The sequence below is a fragment of the Pyrus communis genome, chromosome 13 (genome assembly GCF_041283825.1).
Source record: "Pyrus communis isolate YQ-2024b chromosome 13, ASM4128382v1, whole genome shotgun sequence".
Classification (NCBI taxonomy): Eukaryota; Viridiplantae; Streptophyta; class Magnoliopsida; order Rosales; family Rosaceae; genus Pyrus; species Pyrus communis.
The window spans coordinates 24,040,025-24,058,129 of record NC_142577.1 but is presented as its reverse complement, the minus strand read 5'-3'; the positions used below and the strand labels follow the sequence as shown (position 1 = coordinate 24,058,129).

Sequence of the window (18,105 nt, the reverse complement as noted above, 5' to 3'; positions counted from 1 at the left end):
TGTGTCCCATATAATATCCCATGCTGAGCATTATCTACTAAATAGGGAGCTTTTTTACTCTAGACGTTCTCCCTCTACTCTCTCAAAACGGAGAGCTTTATTGGCTTGGGTTGTCCTTTTTTCTTTCTGCGTCTGGATGAGTTTCTGAATACCACGTTGCAGCTTTTTGCAATTTCATTTTGTAAGTTAAAAGAGTTATTTTACTGCAAACTTGGCAATGATGTTTTTTCTTCTTGACAAATGATAGAGTAATTACACTGAAGAGAGTTTTTTTACTCTAGACGTTCTCCCTCGACTCTCTCAAAGCGGAGAGCCTTATTGGCTTGGGTCGTCCTTTTTTCTTTCTGCGTCTGGATGAGTTTCTGAATACCTCGCTGCAGCTTTTTGCAATTTCATTTTGCAAGTTAAAAGAGTTATTTTACTGCAAACTTGGCAATGGTGTTTTTTCTTCTTGACAAATGATAGAGTAATTACACTGAATTCATTTAAATTTACGGGGTGAAATTTCGAACTTCAGTGTAGACGGTGGAGCACATTGTTGTAGCCAGCATAGCTTAAACCCTAATCTGTAAACTTGGCAATGGTTTTACACTTGCTTGGAAGTTTTGGTGTCTTTTTTTATTGTTACATAATAGGTGTTAGTCTTGGATTTGTTGATAGCCGAAGTGAAGTCAGTAATCAGCATTAGTTTGGAAATTAGTCACAGGATAATCAAACCATTGTTAACAGATCTCCCTAAACATTGTAGTGTTTAGGTTAAATGTTATTTTTCAAACACAATTTTTCGTAACGCAAGGATATCGATCAAGTACATTCGTGTATGGTATGTTGGAGTTTTAAAAACATGTAATTTACAAATCGATAAGACATCTACGAAAAATATAAATATTTTTAAAAAATTATGTACATATATGTTTAACACGCAAATTTTCTAACTACATTTTGAAACAAACAGCAGCAGGGCCGTCAACCCAAGTTAGGGTCCCGATTTCTCCTTTCAGCCCAAAGAGTGAAGCATAAGATGCTCAACGGACCCAAACCCATTTCAGACATTGAGCGTAACGTTGCCAAAAAAAAAAAAAAAACCCCTCCTTGGCAGCATGAGGCTGTTTCTCATGCTCAAATGGAGAAATTTTGGTATAGTTGCTTATTTAGGACAGTTTTCACGCCGAGTAAGGACGGATGAAACTAAAATACGGAGAGTCATATTTTTGTGAAACGTATTCGAGGAACGTGATCGGACACTCTTAGCTACTAATGTTTTACAGCACACATTGACGTGTAAAAGTTTCACAAGTACGGACGATACGTTGCAATTGTGGCAGTGAGCTTAATTAATTTAATAGACAAAGTTTAGATGGTCCACTCCAAGTGACTTATTGGACCACCCCAGTATCCAAATCAAATATTGGGTGTGGTTCCAGCTGCAGCCAATGCTCAAAAAGCCTCCAACCAAATTTGGGAGCCATGTAAAACTGTACGGACTATAAAAGTAATCCATTCACAATCCATAAAACGAAATAAATATAAAAAATGTTAAGGAGATTTTTTTAAAAATGAAAAATTTTATGAATTCTTTGTCGCCTTATGTTTTTGACACAATCCAACATTATAAAATATTATGCCAAAAATATGAAGTGATAGAAAGTCAACTAAGAGTCTCATTTTGAGAGAGTCTTCTTAGCATTTCTCAATAACTAGATGCTTGTCATAATTTTTATGGACTTTTTGCCACATTTTGTTTTTGACACAATTCTCACGCCAACATTATAAAACATTGTACCAAAAATATGAGATGGCGGAGAGTCAATAGAGAGTCATATTTTGAGAGTTTCCTTAGCATTTCTCAATAAATAGATGCTCGCCATACCCACATTCACCTTTTCTATAATTTCTTTGGCTGAAATAAAAAATATGTGACTTAAATGTTACGTATCACTCAATGTTATGAGTGTTTTAGTAATTGGATTTGATTTTTACAATTGTTGAGATTTTATATTTTTGCTCTTAGTCATTGATTTCTCGTATTATTCAATGCTACATACTAAAAATTATTAAGTAATTTTTAAGTATTAGTCATTGATTTCTCGTATTGTGACATCCCACATCACACAGGGGTGTGATCCTTAAATGTATATTCTCATCCCTACCTAGCGCGAGGCCTTTTGGGAGCTCACTGGCTTCGGATTCCGTAGGAACTCCGAAGTTAAGCGAGAAGAGAGCTAGAGCAATCCCATGATGGGTGACCCATTGGGAAGTTGCTCGTGAGTTCCCAAAAACAAAACTGTGAGGGAATGGTAAGCCCAAAGCAGACAATATCGTGCTACGGTGGTGGAGCGGGCTCGGGAAGTGATCCGCCCCGGGCTGGGATGTGACAAATTTGGTATCAGAGCCTAACCCTGATCGTGGTGTGCCGACGAGGACGTTAGGCCCCTAAGGGGGGTGGATTGTGACATCCCACATCACCCAGGGGTGTGATCCTTAAATGTATATTCTCATCCCTACCTAGCGCGAGGCCTTTTAGGAGCTCATTGTCTTCGGGTTCCGTAGGAACTCCGAAGTTAAGCGAGAAGAGAGCTAGAGCAATCCCATGATGGGTGACCCACTGGGAAGTTGCTCGTGAGTTCCCAAAAACAAAACCGTGAGGGAATGGTAAGCCCAAAGCGGACAATATCGTGATACGGTGGTGGAGCGGGGCCGGGAAGTGATCCGCCCCGGGCCGGGATGTGACACGTATTGTCCCGACCAGCCTACCAAACAGATCCTTAAAATTATTAAGTAATTAATGTAGTCCCATCATATAAATTTTTGTTTGTTATATACTAAAGAAAAAGGGTGTAACTATAAAATATAATTAAGCATAAGTCAATGTTATGAGTAGCATCATCATTCGCTTTTCTGCGAAATTGTTTTGTTGTTGGTAAGCACCCGCCCGGAGTCTCGGACTTGTGGAAGATGCATGCAATGCAAGTGGAGCACTGAGACATGAGAGAGGACCGACAGGAATTAGGGTTTAACTAGTCTGCTGAGTGGGCGTGCACAACCCGGCCAGGGCCACTGCGCGCGGTTGGATGAGCTTTTGTCTTCGTGATGCATGTACGTGTTTATGCCGTGTAAATGTATGGATGATACCAGTACTAATAATTCACTTGAATATGGTATCATCAACCATTTGCTAAATTCACTTGAAAAGCCATATGATTACTGTGGGGTATTGTTGGAAATTCACAGAAAAAATATCAAATTCTTCTTCTACATTCCTAAACCTTTTTACTGAGAGAACCACACATAAATTCGCCAGAAGTAAGTTTTATGGTGCTGGAATTCTAACTTGATCGTTGAATCCTGGTGAAGCAGACGTCCGTAGAACTACAAGCACTGAGTAGGGATGAAATTTCTGTTTCAAGGACATTGTGGTACTCAAACCTCGATCTTCAATATTTCTGTTTAATATTATTTCATTGTTCATACATTGTTAATTAGTTGTTCACATTTATTATTTATTAGCATATTTAAATTTATCACATATTGTTAACATATATGCAACAATTACAACCCAATCAGTCCAGGGGACATTATCTATTTGATGTGGAGCACATGTGGCCATTGGACTTTACACATGGCTCAACTTGCTTTAATACCATGAAGAAGTTGAGGTTTCACCATAAACCAATTAACAATATAGGGAGTAACACAACCTCTCATAAGTCATTCAATGGTTTGGTCTCTTACCAATGTGATGGGACTTTGTCCTCACATTCTCACATTTATATTTTGATTTTAATAGAGTAGGTCATTATGTAGGATTTAGGGAATATTAAGTCCTAAATTTACTAACACTCAATGAATGAAAAAGTAGTTCAGTCCCAGGTTAAAATTAAGCATGCTAGACTGTCTCCAACTCTGGGTGGGAAAAAAAATTTCTCAGAATTTGGGTCTACTTCTTCTCCGAGGGGTGTATTTTGAGGGTGAGGAAAACAAATTTTGGAATTGGGGTGGGTATTTGGGTCTTGTATCCATCCAGAGTGGATAAGATTTTGGATGGAACTGGGAATCATTGTGGCAGTGAACCCATATGAAATAGAGGGACAACGGAGCTCGTGCGTCAGTTTTATTGACACGAATGATGGATGAAAATGTGCAAATGTGATTTTATAACCGCATCCATCGGTTGTCGCTCCTCTTGACTTTTTAAAGTCTAACGGCTCAAATCCAATTTAATTAATTTTAACGGTAATAAAAAAATCCTACAACTTTAAATCTAACGGTCAAAATAATATTATTAATTAATCCAAATTAGAGCCGACACCGAAACTCTATAAATACCCCTCCATTGGTGCATAATCCATAAAGATTATAAATAAAAAATAAAAAAAATTCTGCAATTTGAATTTTTTTTACATCAAAATATTCGTAAAATAAAACAAGATAGATGATACAAAACCTAATTCCAAAATCGTTAGCAGACATAAAAAATTAAAGAAATACAGAAGTTTAACAAATTATAACACGTTGGGACGGGTAATATAGGTCATTGCCCTTGGAGGAAAAAAAAAGGCTAACCTTATATGTATATATGAAGAGTAAAAAACACGAAGCTATATTTTAGAATTTCACTCTTGGTTAGAGATAGTCTTACCAAAACAACTAGATACGGGATCACCAAAAAAGTTGCTTATCTCATATACGAATAGTCAGGTATCATTCTCTTTCTGACTTCTATTAAGTGAAATAAGTATACTTGCTTTATAAATAGACAAGAATTTCATTCCAACAAAACTTAATTCGGAAGCAAAACTACAGTCTGATGATATTCCTCTTTCGCTTAGAAATGAAAGATATTATGTTCAAATATCGTAAATAACGAATTCGATACCAAATTAGACTGCTCATTAGACGGTTTAGTTGAACTCACCATCCCTTTAATGTAAAAATATCAATTTCCTCAAAGAAGAAATAAAAATAAAAAATCCAAAACCAAACGCCACTTAATGCTCCAAACTCTAAAAACATAAAGAAAGAAAAAGTTGCACTCAATTCAATAGATGATGATTGTTTTTTTATTAAGTATGATTAACATTTTAAAGAATGTTTTGCATTTAAAATGGAGTTTGCTTGATTGTTGTATTTTATTGGGAGGTAATTATCTAATAATATTTGGTGCGGCGGGTGCCCCATGTCGCATACGAAGATCCCCCACATGATGTGTCATGCCGTGGTGAAATCAATGCTACGAATGGTATGATTAAGGGCTGATTTAGTATTGGCGTGCTTTGAAAGAAAAAAAAACTGTTTCTGGTGTACTATGAGAATAAGCTCATTTTTGCTGCTTCACGTTTTCAGTTTTTTTTTGCCCAAAACTATGAAAATAAGTTGTTTTAAAGTATTTACCAAACACCTTTTTGAACTTAACTTTTTTTTATACCCATTTTTTTTATAAAAGCGCTTCAGTATCAAATCAGTACTAACTTATTCGCAGCTAATCTATTTGCTTAATTTAATTGCATACAAAATTGGCAATGCCATGCTTCTTTAAATCTTGCTCATGTCTTGGAAAAATGGCCGATCCCCTGCCGATACTGCCACCGCAGCTGCCTCTCTATCAACTCTTTTACAAGCAGGGTGTGAATCACAAGTAATAAGCACTAGCAGCTACACCGCTGGAAGCTAAAACATTAACAACCTGATTACCTTTCTAATAGGAAAAGCACACCACAAACTTTAACGATAATTTTGGTGACACTCATATACAACACAGTGTGATCGTTACACTCAAAAGTTTCTTGTGTGGAAAATTGCACAAGTAAAGAGGGTTTAGGCCCACTTGGTTTATTTAAGTGCCTCCTCTGGTTGTGCTTTTTCCATGCGTGTATCATGTGCAGGTCCTGCAGAATAGTGGTTATGGGAAGTGGTATGTTTCTGTATGGCCCTGCTCGCCCTTTTAGTGCGTCCATGTGATTTTCATTTGTTTGACTAGTTTAATGTCTTTGCCAACCCAAAATAATTCGCAATGATATTCACGCACTTATTTAGTTTTTTGTTCTTTGATCGAATGAATTGAAGATAATTAATGGTTAAAAAATAATAAGAGTGTGAAAAGTAAAAATAGGTGACCAAAAAATTAATGGATTTGTTTTGAGGTGCTTTTAAAATAGTTGAAAGAGCTTTTGGTGAATTTTTTTTTTTTTTAAACCAATTCTTAGTAAAAATTCAAGTAGATTCTGAAGAAGAAAAAAAAAACACTTTAAGTGCTTCTTGCAAAAAACATCAAAAGAAGCACATATTTAGTGTTTCTTGCGAAAACACTTAAGTGCTTTTGAAATCCAATATCAATATTATAAAAAATATTATTTATCATTTTAAAATCATTTACGAACGAGCCTAATATCATGCACTTGCAATGCAACTATATAGAATCATAGATATGGTGGGTTGGTTCAAATAATCCATATTTTATTCTATCGCCATTAAATTAAGGATGGGGCCCTCTACTCCTCGTAGGCAGCCGAAGTTCCTAGCCGTCAAGGGGTCCGGGGTGGAATTTGATCCGACTTGGCAAGTATTTTCCAGTAAACATGTTGTCGAATTATAGACTTGATGTACAATATGCCAAAGTTGTGGGGGTGGGGAAGGATGCCCATAAGTTCGGGTAATATTAAAAGAAATACATTTCTTATACCAAAGTTTTCTAAAAGCGATTTTGTTACCTACAATAAAATCATCTTGAATATTAAAGTACTTATATTGTTTTTTCTTCAAATGTTGTTGGAAGCGTTTCAGGTCATTTCAACAAAAAGTGTCAAATGAGCTATTAGTTAAGGTTGCTAAGTCTCGTGCTATTTTGGTGTACTATTCTATTTCTTGAGTTTCAGTCCCCATTTGCAGAAAAGATATTTGATTACTGTACTTGTCTGTTAATCACTTAAACTGTGAAGAACTATGACTACATTAAGATTTTGGATACCAACAGCTGACGTTGACCTTCATGCCACCTTGACTATCACTTGCGCGTTTGCTCACACCTGGGTGCTTGTTGGCTCGACTCTTGCACTGGTGTTGGCTTTATTCAATGCCAACGTTGTCGGTGATTTGTCCGTTACAAAATTAAGAAAGAAATTAAATCAAAGAAGCATTTTAAGATATTTCAGAAATTCATAAAGGAACATAGTGGTAAGAAACTAAAAAAGTCATGATGTGTTGTAATTTTTGTTTATATCAAGAACTGTAAAGTACACTAGACATTTTAACTCGACAATACCTATCACTCAATCTATCACATGACAAACGTTTTCCAATACAATGACATATTAAACCTATGTTCTTTCTTATACTAAAGGTCAAATTGGGTTGTGAGATGGGCAGGCAAGCAAATCAAATCCGAAAAGGGCAAATTGAGGTACAAAAGGGGATCCATCCAGCTTGGGACAGCCCCCCTACTAGAAGCAAAAGGCTCTTTATTTATTTTATTTTTTTTAACTTCCCCTCAGGATTTTGGGACAATAATACAATGAATGAGAGAGATGAGACGTGCTGAGGTTTCCTTAAAATAAATAAAGGCCAACAAAATTCTTCTAGATTGGAAAAATGAAAAATAAATCCAAAAAATCCCAACAAAAAATCCTCCTAGATTTCGAATAATTAAGAAATAAGGGTAGGGTTCCCTAACTCGGAGGGACGACGGATCCCCTAAAGCTGAAAAGCACAGCATAATCCTACTAGATTTCCATCTTATTAGAGAGAGAGTGTGTGCATAGACAAAACACAAAAGGATAAGGTTTGACCCCAAAAAATAAAGACAAAAGGATATAATAGTAGATTAATCTAATCCATACACTAAAACCAAACGAGCCTAACCCGAATCATTTAAAACACGTCATTAGTACTAGTCTAATTTGTACGACTAGTTTATTGGCGGCTAAAAAGATCAATTTAAAAAAATAGAAGAGGTGATACGAATTAGATTGATTGACATTACACTATTTTTCTCACTTTGTGCTTAATTTCGATTCTCAATCTCCTTCTCGTTGACAATCCAAGTTTGAATCCGTCTTCCCTTATATTAGAGAATCATATAACGTCAAGAAATAGTAAAAATCAAAATAAGAAAGAGAAATTTTAGCCGCCTTCTTTTCTTGAGAATGAACGAGGGAGAATAACAGGGAAAGACCAAGTTTATGAGGGTGAGATTGGCCCCACTTGGCACTGACTCACTTGATACTTGCATGCGCCTCTAATTTTTTATTTTTTAATATTTTGTTTCCATTTCGATATTTTTCAATTTTATAATAATTTCAATGAATCATATCTAAATCACCTAGAATACGGCCATACTTATCATCTATTTGTTCATTTTTTCTAACAGCAGTAAGTCACCAATATATATGAGTTCTATTTTTATTAGGGGTGGTACAAATAGATGGTAAAAATAGCATTTTAGATCACTTATTAACAAAAAAAAATTTGTCAACTAAAAGAAGATGAGAATAACAAATTAACCCTATCAACAAAGCTAAAAAAATATATATATAAAAAAAGAACTATATCAGTTGCCCGCATCTTCTCTTTCACATTTTTTTCCCAAATAACACACACTTTTAAAAACAAAATAGTTATTCAAAAACTTTTTTACCACCGCTTCAATGACAAAAAATCGTTTGAATATCATGAAAATCTTAACGACCATTTTATATTCTCTCTCAATGTAAATTTTGTTTTTACAATGTTGATAATCAGACATAGTATCTGTGCTATGGCTAATATAAATTATTATAATATTTTTGTTAATTATATTTTGTTGTTTTGTCCCTCCAAAACTCTTGGTCCAGCTCAAGAGCCACCACCACCCAACCAACACTTAACACACAGCCACAGATAAAACCACCGCCTCCCCCTCCCCTCCCCTTACATTTTTTATGAAGCTACCCAGAAACTGAGAGAAGAAAGAACAAAAGCTCCAACCTTTTCTCTTTTTTCCGATCATTTTTTACTGTTTTGGAATCCCAGTAACTGAATTACCTCTCTCATTTCCTTCTCCCCAATGGATTGTTGGTCCCCTTCTCTCGCCGTCGACGAGGAGTTCGAGAAGCTCGCCATGAGAATCAACCCCCCGATGTAAATTCACTCTCCTATTCGTTTCTGGGATTTTTCGGGGTCGAATTGTCTGCTGTAAAAAATTGGGTTTTGCTTGTTTTCTTGAAATATCAATGTTTCTTGAGCTGAAATTCTCCATTTTGCACTGTTTTCTGATTTGTTTTCTTGCTGATATGGGAATTGTAGGGTTACAGTTGATAATGCATCAAGCAGTAAAGCCACTCTGATTAAGGTATCTGACTGAATTTCTTGAATTGTATTCTGCAAGGAATCCAAAAGGGTCACTATTTTCTTAATTTTTTTTTTTTAATTTTATATAATTTTAAACAATGGTTTTTTGTTTGTTTTTGATAAATTTGTAGGTAGACAGTGCGAATAAGCGTGGGAGTTTGCTGGAGGTGGTTCAGATTCTGAATGATTTGAATCTCATTATAAGAAGGGCTTATATTTCTTCTGATGGCGAATGGTTCATGGATGGTGAGCTTTTTATTTTTTAATTTTTTATAATTTGAGTTTTTCAGGTACTGTGTTATCCCAAATTCGTAATATTTATGATTGAATTTCTTGTTTTTAATGAATTTTTTGCAGTTTTTCACGTCACTGACCAACAGGGGAATAAGCTCTCTGATGACGGAATCGCGGAACGCATTCAACAGGTAGATCCCAGAAACTAATAGCTCTGTTTCTTCTAGTTTACCAAATATGGAATTCCGGTGTAATGGCGAAATTGAGAATGGGGTTTAGACTGATATTTAATAGGTGGAATTTACAGCAAACTTGATTAATCGCTGCGTCTTCTAGCTTTATCATGGTAGAATTTGCCCCAGTCTTGTTGCATTTATTAACTAAGTATTAGTATCCATTTGCATATGTTCGCATTTTCTTTGTTGGCGGATGACAAAGAAGAAAAGTGCTTGGTTTTTGGGTTTGTGCTTGAAATAATTTGCAAAATTATCTGTGAATCCATGTAAGTTCTAAGTCATTTTGATTATTGAACTCAAATTTTGCAGTCACTGGGACCAAGAGCACGAAGCTTCCGATCCTTGAGAAGGTCTGTGGGTGTCCAAGCCGCCGCAGAACACACTACTATTGAATTGACTGGAAGGGACAGGCCAGGCTTGCTTTCTGAAGTTTTTGCTGTTCTTTCGAACCTCAAATGCAATGTGGTTGCCGGAGAAGTCTGGACTCACAATTCAAGAATGGCATCAGTTGTGTACATCACCGACGAGGAAACTGGGAGGCCCATTGATGATCCTGAACATCTTAACAAGATCAAACAGCTTCTCCTTTATGTGCTCAAGGGGGACAGAGATAAGCGCAGTGCCAACACCGCTGTTTCTGTTGGTTCCACACATAAGGAGAGGAGGCTTCACCAGATGATGTACGCTGATCGTGATTATGACATGGATGCTGCGGACCGTGGAGCCAGTGATCGTAGCAAACCACTTGTAACCGTTGAAAATTGTGTCGATAAAGGATATACTGTTGTGAACTTGAGGTGTCCAGACCGTCCTAAGTTGCTCTTTGACACGGTGTGCACTTTAACAGATATGGAGTATGTGGTATATCATGCAACTGTGATTGCGGAAGGTCCAGAGGCTTATCAGGTTTGCCTTATTTCCCTCAAGTTGTGGTTGGTTTAGTTAGGTTAATTTGATTATTGGAATCAACACATCTAATGCTTTTAACGTTGTAAATTTGTGTGATAGGAATACTATATAAGACATACCGACGGCTGCCCTATTAGTTCTGAAGGAGAAAGGCAGAGGGTTATCCATTGCTTGGAAGCTGCTATTAGAAGACGGACTTCTGAGGTATGGGCACGCTGGAATTTCTATTTCGAAATATACTTTTCCCAGTTTCACATAGCATTTTGAAGTTAATGCATCATTTCTAATGCAGGGTATAAGACTAGAGCTTTGTGGTGATGACAGAGCCGGCCTTCTTTCTGATGTGACACGCATATTTAGAGAAAACGGTCTTTCAGTCACCCGAGCTGAGGTTACAACCAGGGGCTCCCAAGCTGTGAATGTATTCTATGTGACCGATGCATCTGGAAATCAAGTCAAGAGCGAGACAATTGAAGCGGTTCGGCAAGAGATTGGCTTGGCATTACTGAGTCTGCAAGACGACTTCTGTTCAAAATCTCCACCGCAGGAGAGTGGGAGATTCTCTTTGGGCAATCTCTTTCGCACTAGGTCGGAGAAGTTCCTTTACAACCTGGGTTTGATAAAGTCATGTTCTTGAGCGTGTCATTAGGTAAACTAGGTCCGTTGTCTCTGTCTAATGTCTACGTATGTTAGGATGCTTTTCGGTTAGTTGTTCATCGTGCTCTCTGAAACTGCAATGCAATGCAAAGCTTCCGGTCAATCCCTTCGTTGATCTCGAGTCCGGCCTGGAACTTGTAAATCAGAATTCCGACGTGTACGGTTTAGTGTATAACTGTACATACATTTCCCCTGCTCTACATCCTTTGCCTTCTAAAGGTTTGGTAAATACATATATTCTACTGCTACAGAATCTCAAACCTGGTATGTTGGGTAATCTGGAATGACTGAAAGTAAAAGCAAAACTGTAAAATCAATTTTCTTTTTGAGGGTTTGAGTAAGCGCCAAGATTGACCTGCTGTTGCAAATATGATTAAAGAAGTGCTTTTTTGACACTGCAAGAAGTGCTTTTTGTGACACTGCACATTTGGACATGGTTGGTAATTCAGCTTGAACGAACAGGGGATTTTTAGTTAATTGCTGCCGTGGCAGGTGTGCTTGGAAGTCCTGGGTGTGCCACATAGTGTTTTGAGTCGGTAAGGTCACTATGGGAACATTAACCTTTTCAAGAATCAACCAATATCTGGCCTCAAGGGCATCAATCACTACTAATTACTATCCCACCTAAAAAATAAAAATAAAAATTGGATTGGGATTTTCGATTGCATCATTTGTTGTGAAAATCGTCATATCATACAACTTTATTGAAGTTTCTCTCGTTTGAACTTTAACTGTAGATGAATGAGCAGCCGTTGATGCAATGTGATTCCGTTTTCTTGAACCCTGGTTGGAGTTTATTATTCAAGTAGCTAAATCCCACTTTACTTTATATAGTTTGTACCATTATGCAATTATAATATGCTTCACAATAATGTTTAAAGAAGAAAATTGGGGAATAAATGTCATTGAAAAGGAAATTGTGAATATTTATGAAAAGAGGGACAAGCAAATGATGAGGGAAATCAAACATCGTTATGGTAATTAACACGCAATTAAGAGTGACTGATTGATGTGGATAATGATTAAGATCAGCACGATGATTCTGTCATGGGAGTTAAAAACGACATGAGTTTAATTCAATGAATCAAAAGTCCAACTCCGACAGGATCTCAACGGAGCAGAGTGGGGAGGCGTCACGAATCTCCACGCCCACATGATCCGTCGCTTTCCGATTTTACTGTTGTTTTTTAGGCTCTTTTTATAGCTGTTTTTGCTGGTGATGGTTTCGGACTCTACCCGCGACGTGGCGCGATCCTGGCCGACACACAGCCGCCAGTACATGTGGGACCCCGTTGCTGCATTTGATGGCAGTGGACCACTGGCCGGGGCTGCCATGCATGCAGGGAGTGGGACCTGAATCGAAACTGAGTTTGGGAGGAGAGATTTTTTGGGAGTTGATGGACGGAGATGATCCACCACAAAGGGTCACGTGGTCCGGATCGTATCGAATCCACCTCGACGCGCGTGCGACAAGGTATTGACTATTAGATGAATAAAAAAAATACTTAACAAGATTCGTTATTATGACATACATCTTCTTCTTTTCGGCCCATTAAAAAAGGTTCTACGATCATTTTTGCATAGTGAGATGCCTTTTATTAATATTATTTGTTTATGAATTATGGTTAATTTCTTTGTTACCCCCAGATGTTTTTGGTTTTTCTACTTTGGACCTTCAACGTTTTCTGGTCTTTAAGTTGGTGTTTTGAAAGTGTGAGAGAGCGTTGGATAACGGGTTAATATTAGGGTATGTTCATGGTACTATCGTAATAGAAAAAAGAGTGTGCTTAATAAATGTCTAAAGCGGTTTTGTTTGCAAAATTAATTGAATAACACGTGATTGCTTTTTAAAGACATTTCGATAACACATCTACTTTAACCAAAATGCCCTTAATACATGGGTGTACATTTAAATATATCTTACTTAAGCGTTTTAAAAGTTTTCAAAACACCTTAATAACATAGAACATTAGTCCATTCTTTTTCTCTCCCTCGTTATGCGCACACTATTTCGAGCTGTCTCTCTCTCTCTCTCTCATCCATTTTCACAGTCTACAAAAGTTGTGACATTTTTGGTGCCAATCTGAAATGTTTTTTTTGTTGACGTAGTCAACACTTTGGTTTGTACTACTAAAAAATCAATCAAACTTAACTACACTCATCACCAACGTTATCAACTTTTATAACTGACGTTACTTAGTCCTTATTTCATACATTCTTAAGAAGTTTACGTGAAAGCAAAAATTGAGGCCCAAAGTGAAACAATCAGTAGAATTCAGAAGGCAACAAGTTATCATGAACAGAAGTTTTTTTATTTTTCATTTTTTAGCAATCAGTATCAGCCTACCATACATCAATCATCGTTGCAATGGGAATTTGCTTTAAAGAATAAAGCTACCTTGGTCTCCCCTTCCACGTGTTCAATTCCGAAACGAGATAGATTTTTCAACGTGCCAAAATACAAAACGAAATATCGTATGTTATTATATAATTAAAAGAATTTTATGAAATGTTCTTCTAATTGTATTATGACATGTGGTATTTTGTTCCGTGTTAACAGAATACTGAAAAATCTCTCCCGAAACAAATGCCAACAACACGTAGGCCTCAATCACTCACCAGCCACCATAGCTAGCTAGCTTGTAGGCATGCCTGCGCATCTAGCCCCGTGTTAGCTTTAGGCTTCTTTTTATCTAAAATTTATGAAATCTTTAACGACAGTTACATGCTTTTTTGTCGGGATGCCTGCCAAAATCAAATATATTATTCTTCTTTATTTAAGATATTATGTATAATGTAGATCAAAATACTGAAACATATCAAAAAGCAAGAAAATATCGGCGGAAGCAAACTAGTTTGTGAATTATGCAATTTTTGTATACGAAACTAAACTTGAATCATACCTACAACATTGGGAAAAAAAAAATTCAAGGCAGGCTTGGATGACACCTACCCCATGGGATAGCAGTAAACTTTTGACCTCCTGAGTCAAACGGTACGTAAAAACAAAGATGGTGAGCCCAAGAAATACATCCATCGGAGTTTGAACGCCAATCCTAATATTGTTAGAGTAAAGAGCAGATCAATCCTTCATAGTTCAGACATTCAATAAGAAAATATTATTGCTCCAATTGGCCATCGTTCCCGGTAATCAAACTCTACTGTTAACGAGTACAGAGATACATGAAAAAATGATAACGTTTCGTGCTGCAGGACTAATCCGCCAAACAAACTAAAAGCCTCTGAATGGGGTACATAATACTAAAGGCCACATTTCCAAAACGGAGAAGGGATTCAAGGGAAACACTAGTAACTAAAACCGATAAAAATCCGCATTAGGCCACTGGCAGCTCTCCACAGTCGGCGATGACCACCTTCTTTGTAGGGCGATCACCTCTGTCTGTCTCTTGAGACTCGATTAGTTTAACAACATCCAGGCCTTCCACCACTTGCCCAAAAACGACATGCCTGTTGTCGAGCCATGGTGTCTGAAACAAACAAACAAAAATTACATATAAACATAATCAATTGACAAAATGCCCCCTCTTCTAAGCCTTTAACCACCTTCTGAGAAGAAACTAAGACATCCAACTTTCCAAGCAAGGGAAAATTAAAGTTTAGACGTTTTTGCTTTGGACCGTAATGTTATGAGGCTTCAAACAATCATGCCATAGCTTTCTCAGACAAATCGATTCTATGATATAGAGAATGAATGACTCGTACCTTGACCGTGCATATGAAGAACTGGCTACCATTGGTATTGGGCCCTGCATTGGCCATGCTAACAACTCCAGGGCCAGTATGAGACACTGCAAAATCACGCATTCAAGAATTATGATTGCAATGACATTTAAAAATATATATAATCTATAATGTCAGAAGTGGTCGCTACCATATTCAATATGTAATATTACATCAGAAACAAAATCTCATGTCAATAAAAGGCAGTTCTTAGAATGCTGGAGTGTTCCTTGATGCAAAAGTTCGAGAAATACATCAATGACCATTAATAACCTACTATGAGGCATGAGAAGTCAAGAATAACTTACACTTGAAGTTCTCATCCTTGAAAGTACGTCCGTAAATGCTTTTACCTCCGGTGCCCTGCAATATATTCCAGATTGTAAATTCACTGTCATGTCCAACCAAAGGGATAACCTCAAAGAAAAACAAACTATGAAAACCTTCCAAATAATTAAAAAGAAAAGCATGAGAAAATGTTACAAGTACACAGTTAAAAAGAAATGAAATGGCCAATAAAAAGTGCAGGGCAAGTCTTTGGAAATGAAAGTGAGGCTATTAGATACTAATGAAAGGCCAAACTGGGTACTTCAAACAACCCCTGTCTAGCCACTTCCGTAGATTAGTCAACTGCGTCCAATTGTCAATAATTCAAGCTCTTTTTTACTAGCAGGGAGAAAGTAACCTTCATTACCAGCATTTATCTAACCTATGTACCTTTGAGAACGAGAATAAATATATACAGGAAGAATTTGCTATAACTAATACTGGATAATTCATATGGTCAACCAACAACATATGTGGGAGGCGATTTCACAGCTGTTTTTATGATTCAGTAGAAATGTCCACTGCAAACTTTTAGACTCGTAAGTTTTTATGTAAACTGAAAAGTTTGGGGTAGAATAGACCTACTCACACTATCATTAGAATTTTAACAAATGCCGATTGTTTTTCTGCTTTCATATATTTGACCTTCCAAACATTGTTTGCTTAAAATAATCTATCAAACCTTGATGTCAAATGAATCATGAACTAGAATAACTATAGCAAATATCAATGTCAAGTGTATAGTCAACCAAGGCTGCAACTCAACAATTAACTAGAAACTATGAGCCTAAAAGACTGGAAAGAACACCCACATTGCCTTTGTCAAAGTCCCCTCCTTGAATCATGAAATCCTTGATCACACGATGGAACGCGGAACCCTTGAATCCAAAGCCTTTATCACCTAATAAACACACACAATACATATGAATTCAAAACACATTCAATCATGATGTCAATTATATTAATGACACTCGATAAAGCCATAAACAAAACCCAGAAAAATCGTAAAACCTGTGCAAAGAGCACGGAAATTCTCCACGGTTTGGGGCACATCATCGCCATACAATCCAATCACAATCCTTCCAGCAAGCTTCCCAACTGGGTTCCCAATGCTAATATCAAAATACACCTTATGGGTCACTTTTGATTGTAAAGTTGCTTCCTACAAATCACCAAAAGAAACTCAAAATTAAGTTATAAGCTCACTGAACGCGGTAAATTTGAATTTTTACTAAATTAAAAAGGTAAAGTCGGACTTTTCCGATGCTAACCTCAGCACTGGCGCGGACTGAGCTAGCAAGACGGGTCCTTTTCCCGGAACTAGGGTTCGAAGAGAATGTCAGAGGGGACAAACGCGACGACCTGGAGAAGAAGCCGCAGGACAACGACGCCGTTTTGTTAGATGACGATGGGAATGTGATGGAAGAACAGGTAGGGGTCAGAACTCTGATCTGAGACACGCTGCGAGAAGCCGGAAGCGAACCAACATTTGACTGCGAAAGAAAAAGCGCAAAACAGAGAAACTTTTTACTTAATTTTCCCTTCGGGTTTTCTCAGGAAGCAAACAGAGGAAGAGAGAAGATGGGTTTGTACCAGGGTGGTCAACGGAGCCGCCATTGAAGCTACCTTGCTGCTGACGCTGCGGAAGCTTTTCTGTGCAGTGTGGTGATAAGGCTCAGTGCGGTTGTTGGTCTAATTTTATGGATAATCGCATATTCCCTTCTTCCTTGCAAAGAAGCGATGAATTCGAGTGTGTACACCAACCCACAACCAACACCAATCCAATGCCCGTGAAATTACCAATGTAATGCCAACTTTTCCGAAATACCAATTGCATCCTTTTGACATTTGCATAGCTTCAAAATTTTCAATTTTTGTTTGAGCAATAACTTGACAACTAAATATATATATATATATATATATATATATATATATATATATATATATATATTTTATTTCTTAAACAAAAACTTTAGAAAGATATTGGTTACTGTCACCACTAGCGTCATCACATACACAACCTTGAGCCAAAAGAATTTATGCGTGACACTTAACTATTATTGATATAGATTTACGTAAGAATTTATAAATAATGTATTCATGAGGACAGCTGGCAACAGGACTGGAACATTGATAGAGCGACACACAAAACAAAAACCTTACCAATTGAGTCAACTCTTACTGGCACATGACAACTACAACATTCACTCAAGCTTTGTGTTGCAATTTGGAAACCGTGCTCTTCGTTAGGATCTCTTTTAAGGGTTATTTTTGTCAATTACTTGGATATTCGAATAGGTATTGAAACCTGTTATTTGATCCTAACGTACATTTTCTTGCGGCGAAACATGTGATGATGTGGCCTCTTTTCTTTTTTTTTTTTTTTTTTTTTTTTTTTCTTCCTGAAAAGGATCAAGCAAGGATCCTGCAATTATAACTGTTCATCGTACATCGTACGATCAATTTTTGTTAAATACTACTTATATTTAAATTTCAAATAATTTCTGATCGCATAATGTACGATGATGAAAGAACATAATCACGAGATCTCCGGATCCCCAGAAAAAGGATCCCCGGCGGATCCTTTTCCTTTTTTTTTCCTTAAAAAGCTCCAACACTTTTTTTCTCTCTAAACTCATCAAATATGTACTCCATTAGAGAGAAATTACAGGATTGGGTT

The 18,105-nt window shown here is 37.0% G+C and overlaps 2 protein-coding genes across 2 annotated transcripts; one reads left to right on the top strand and one right to left on the bottom strand.

Moving 5' to 3' along the window:
• Nucleotides 1–8,548: 8,548 nt before the first annotated feature.
• Nucleotides 8,549–11,617, top strand: LOC137737021 (ACT domain-containing protein ACR4). Its single transcript, XM_068476365.2, has 7 exons — nucleotides 8,549–9,111; nucleotides 9,277–9,322; nucleotides 9,453–9,567; nucleotides 9,679–9,746; nucleotides 10,101–10,697; nucleotides 10,800–10,904; nucleotides 10,993–11,617. Exons 1-7 carry the CDS (start codon nucleotides 9,038–9,040, stop codon nucleotides 11,335–11,337), a joined length of 1,350 nt encoding a protein of 449 aa, XP_068332466.2. The 5' UTR covers nucleotides 8,549–9,037; the 3' UTR covers nucleotides 11,338–11,617.
• Nucleotides 11,618–14,453: 2,836 nt separating this feature from the next.
• On the bottom strand, nucleotides 14,454–17,203 carry LOC137736723 (photosynthetic NDH subunit of lumenal location 5, chloroplastic). Its single transcript, XM_068475961.2, has 7 exons — nucleotides 17,019–17,203; nucleotides 16,697–16,918; nucleotides 16,437–16,587; nucleotides 16,238–16,326; nucleotides 15,407–15,461; nucleotides 15,081–15,166; nucleotides 14,454–14,845 (listed from the first exon to the last, which is right to left on the bottom strand). The coding sequence occupies exons 1-7, from the start codon at nucleotides 17,040–17,042 to the stop codon at nucleotides 14,693–14,695; spliced, it is 780 nt and encodes a 259-aa protein (XP_068332062.1). The 5' UTR covers nucleotides 17,043–17,203; the 3' UTR covers nucleotides 14,454–14,692.
• Nucleotides 17,204–18,105: the final 902 nt, after the last annotated feature.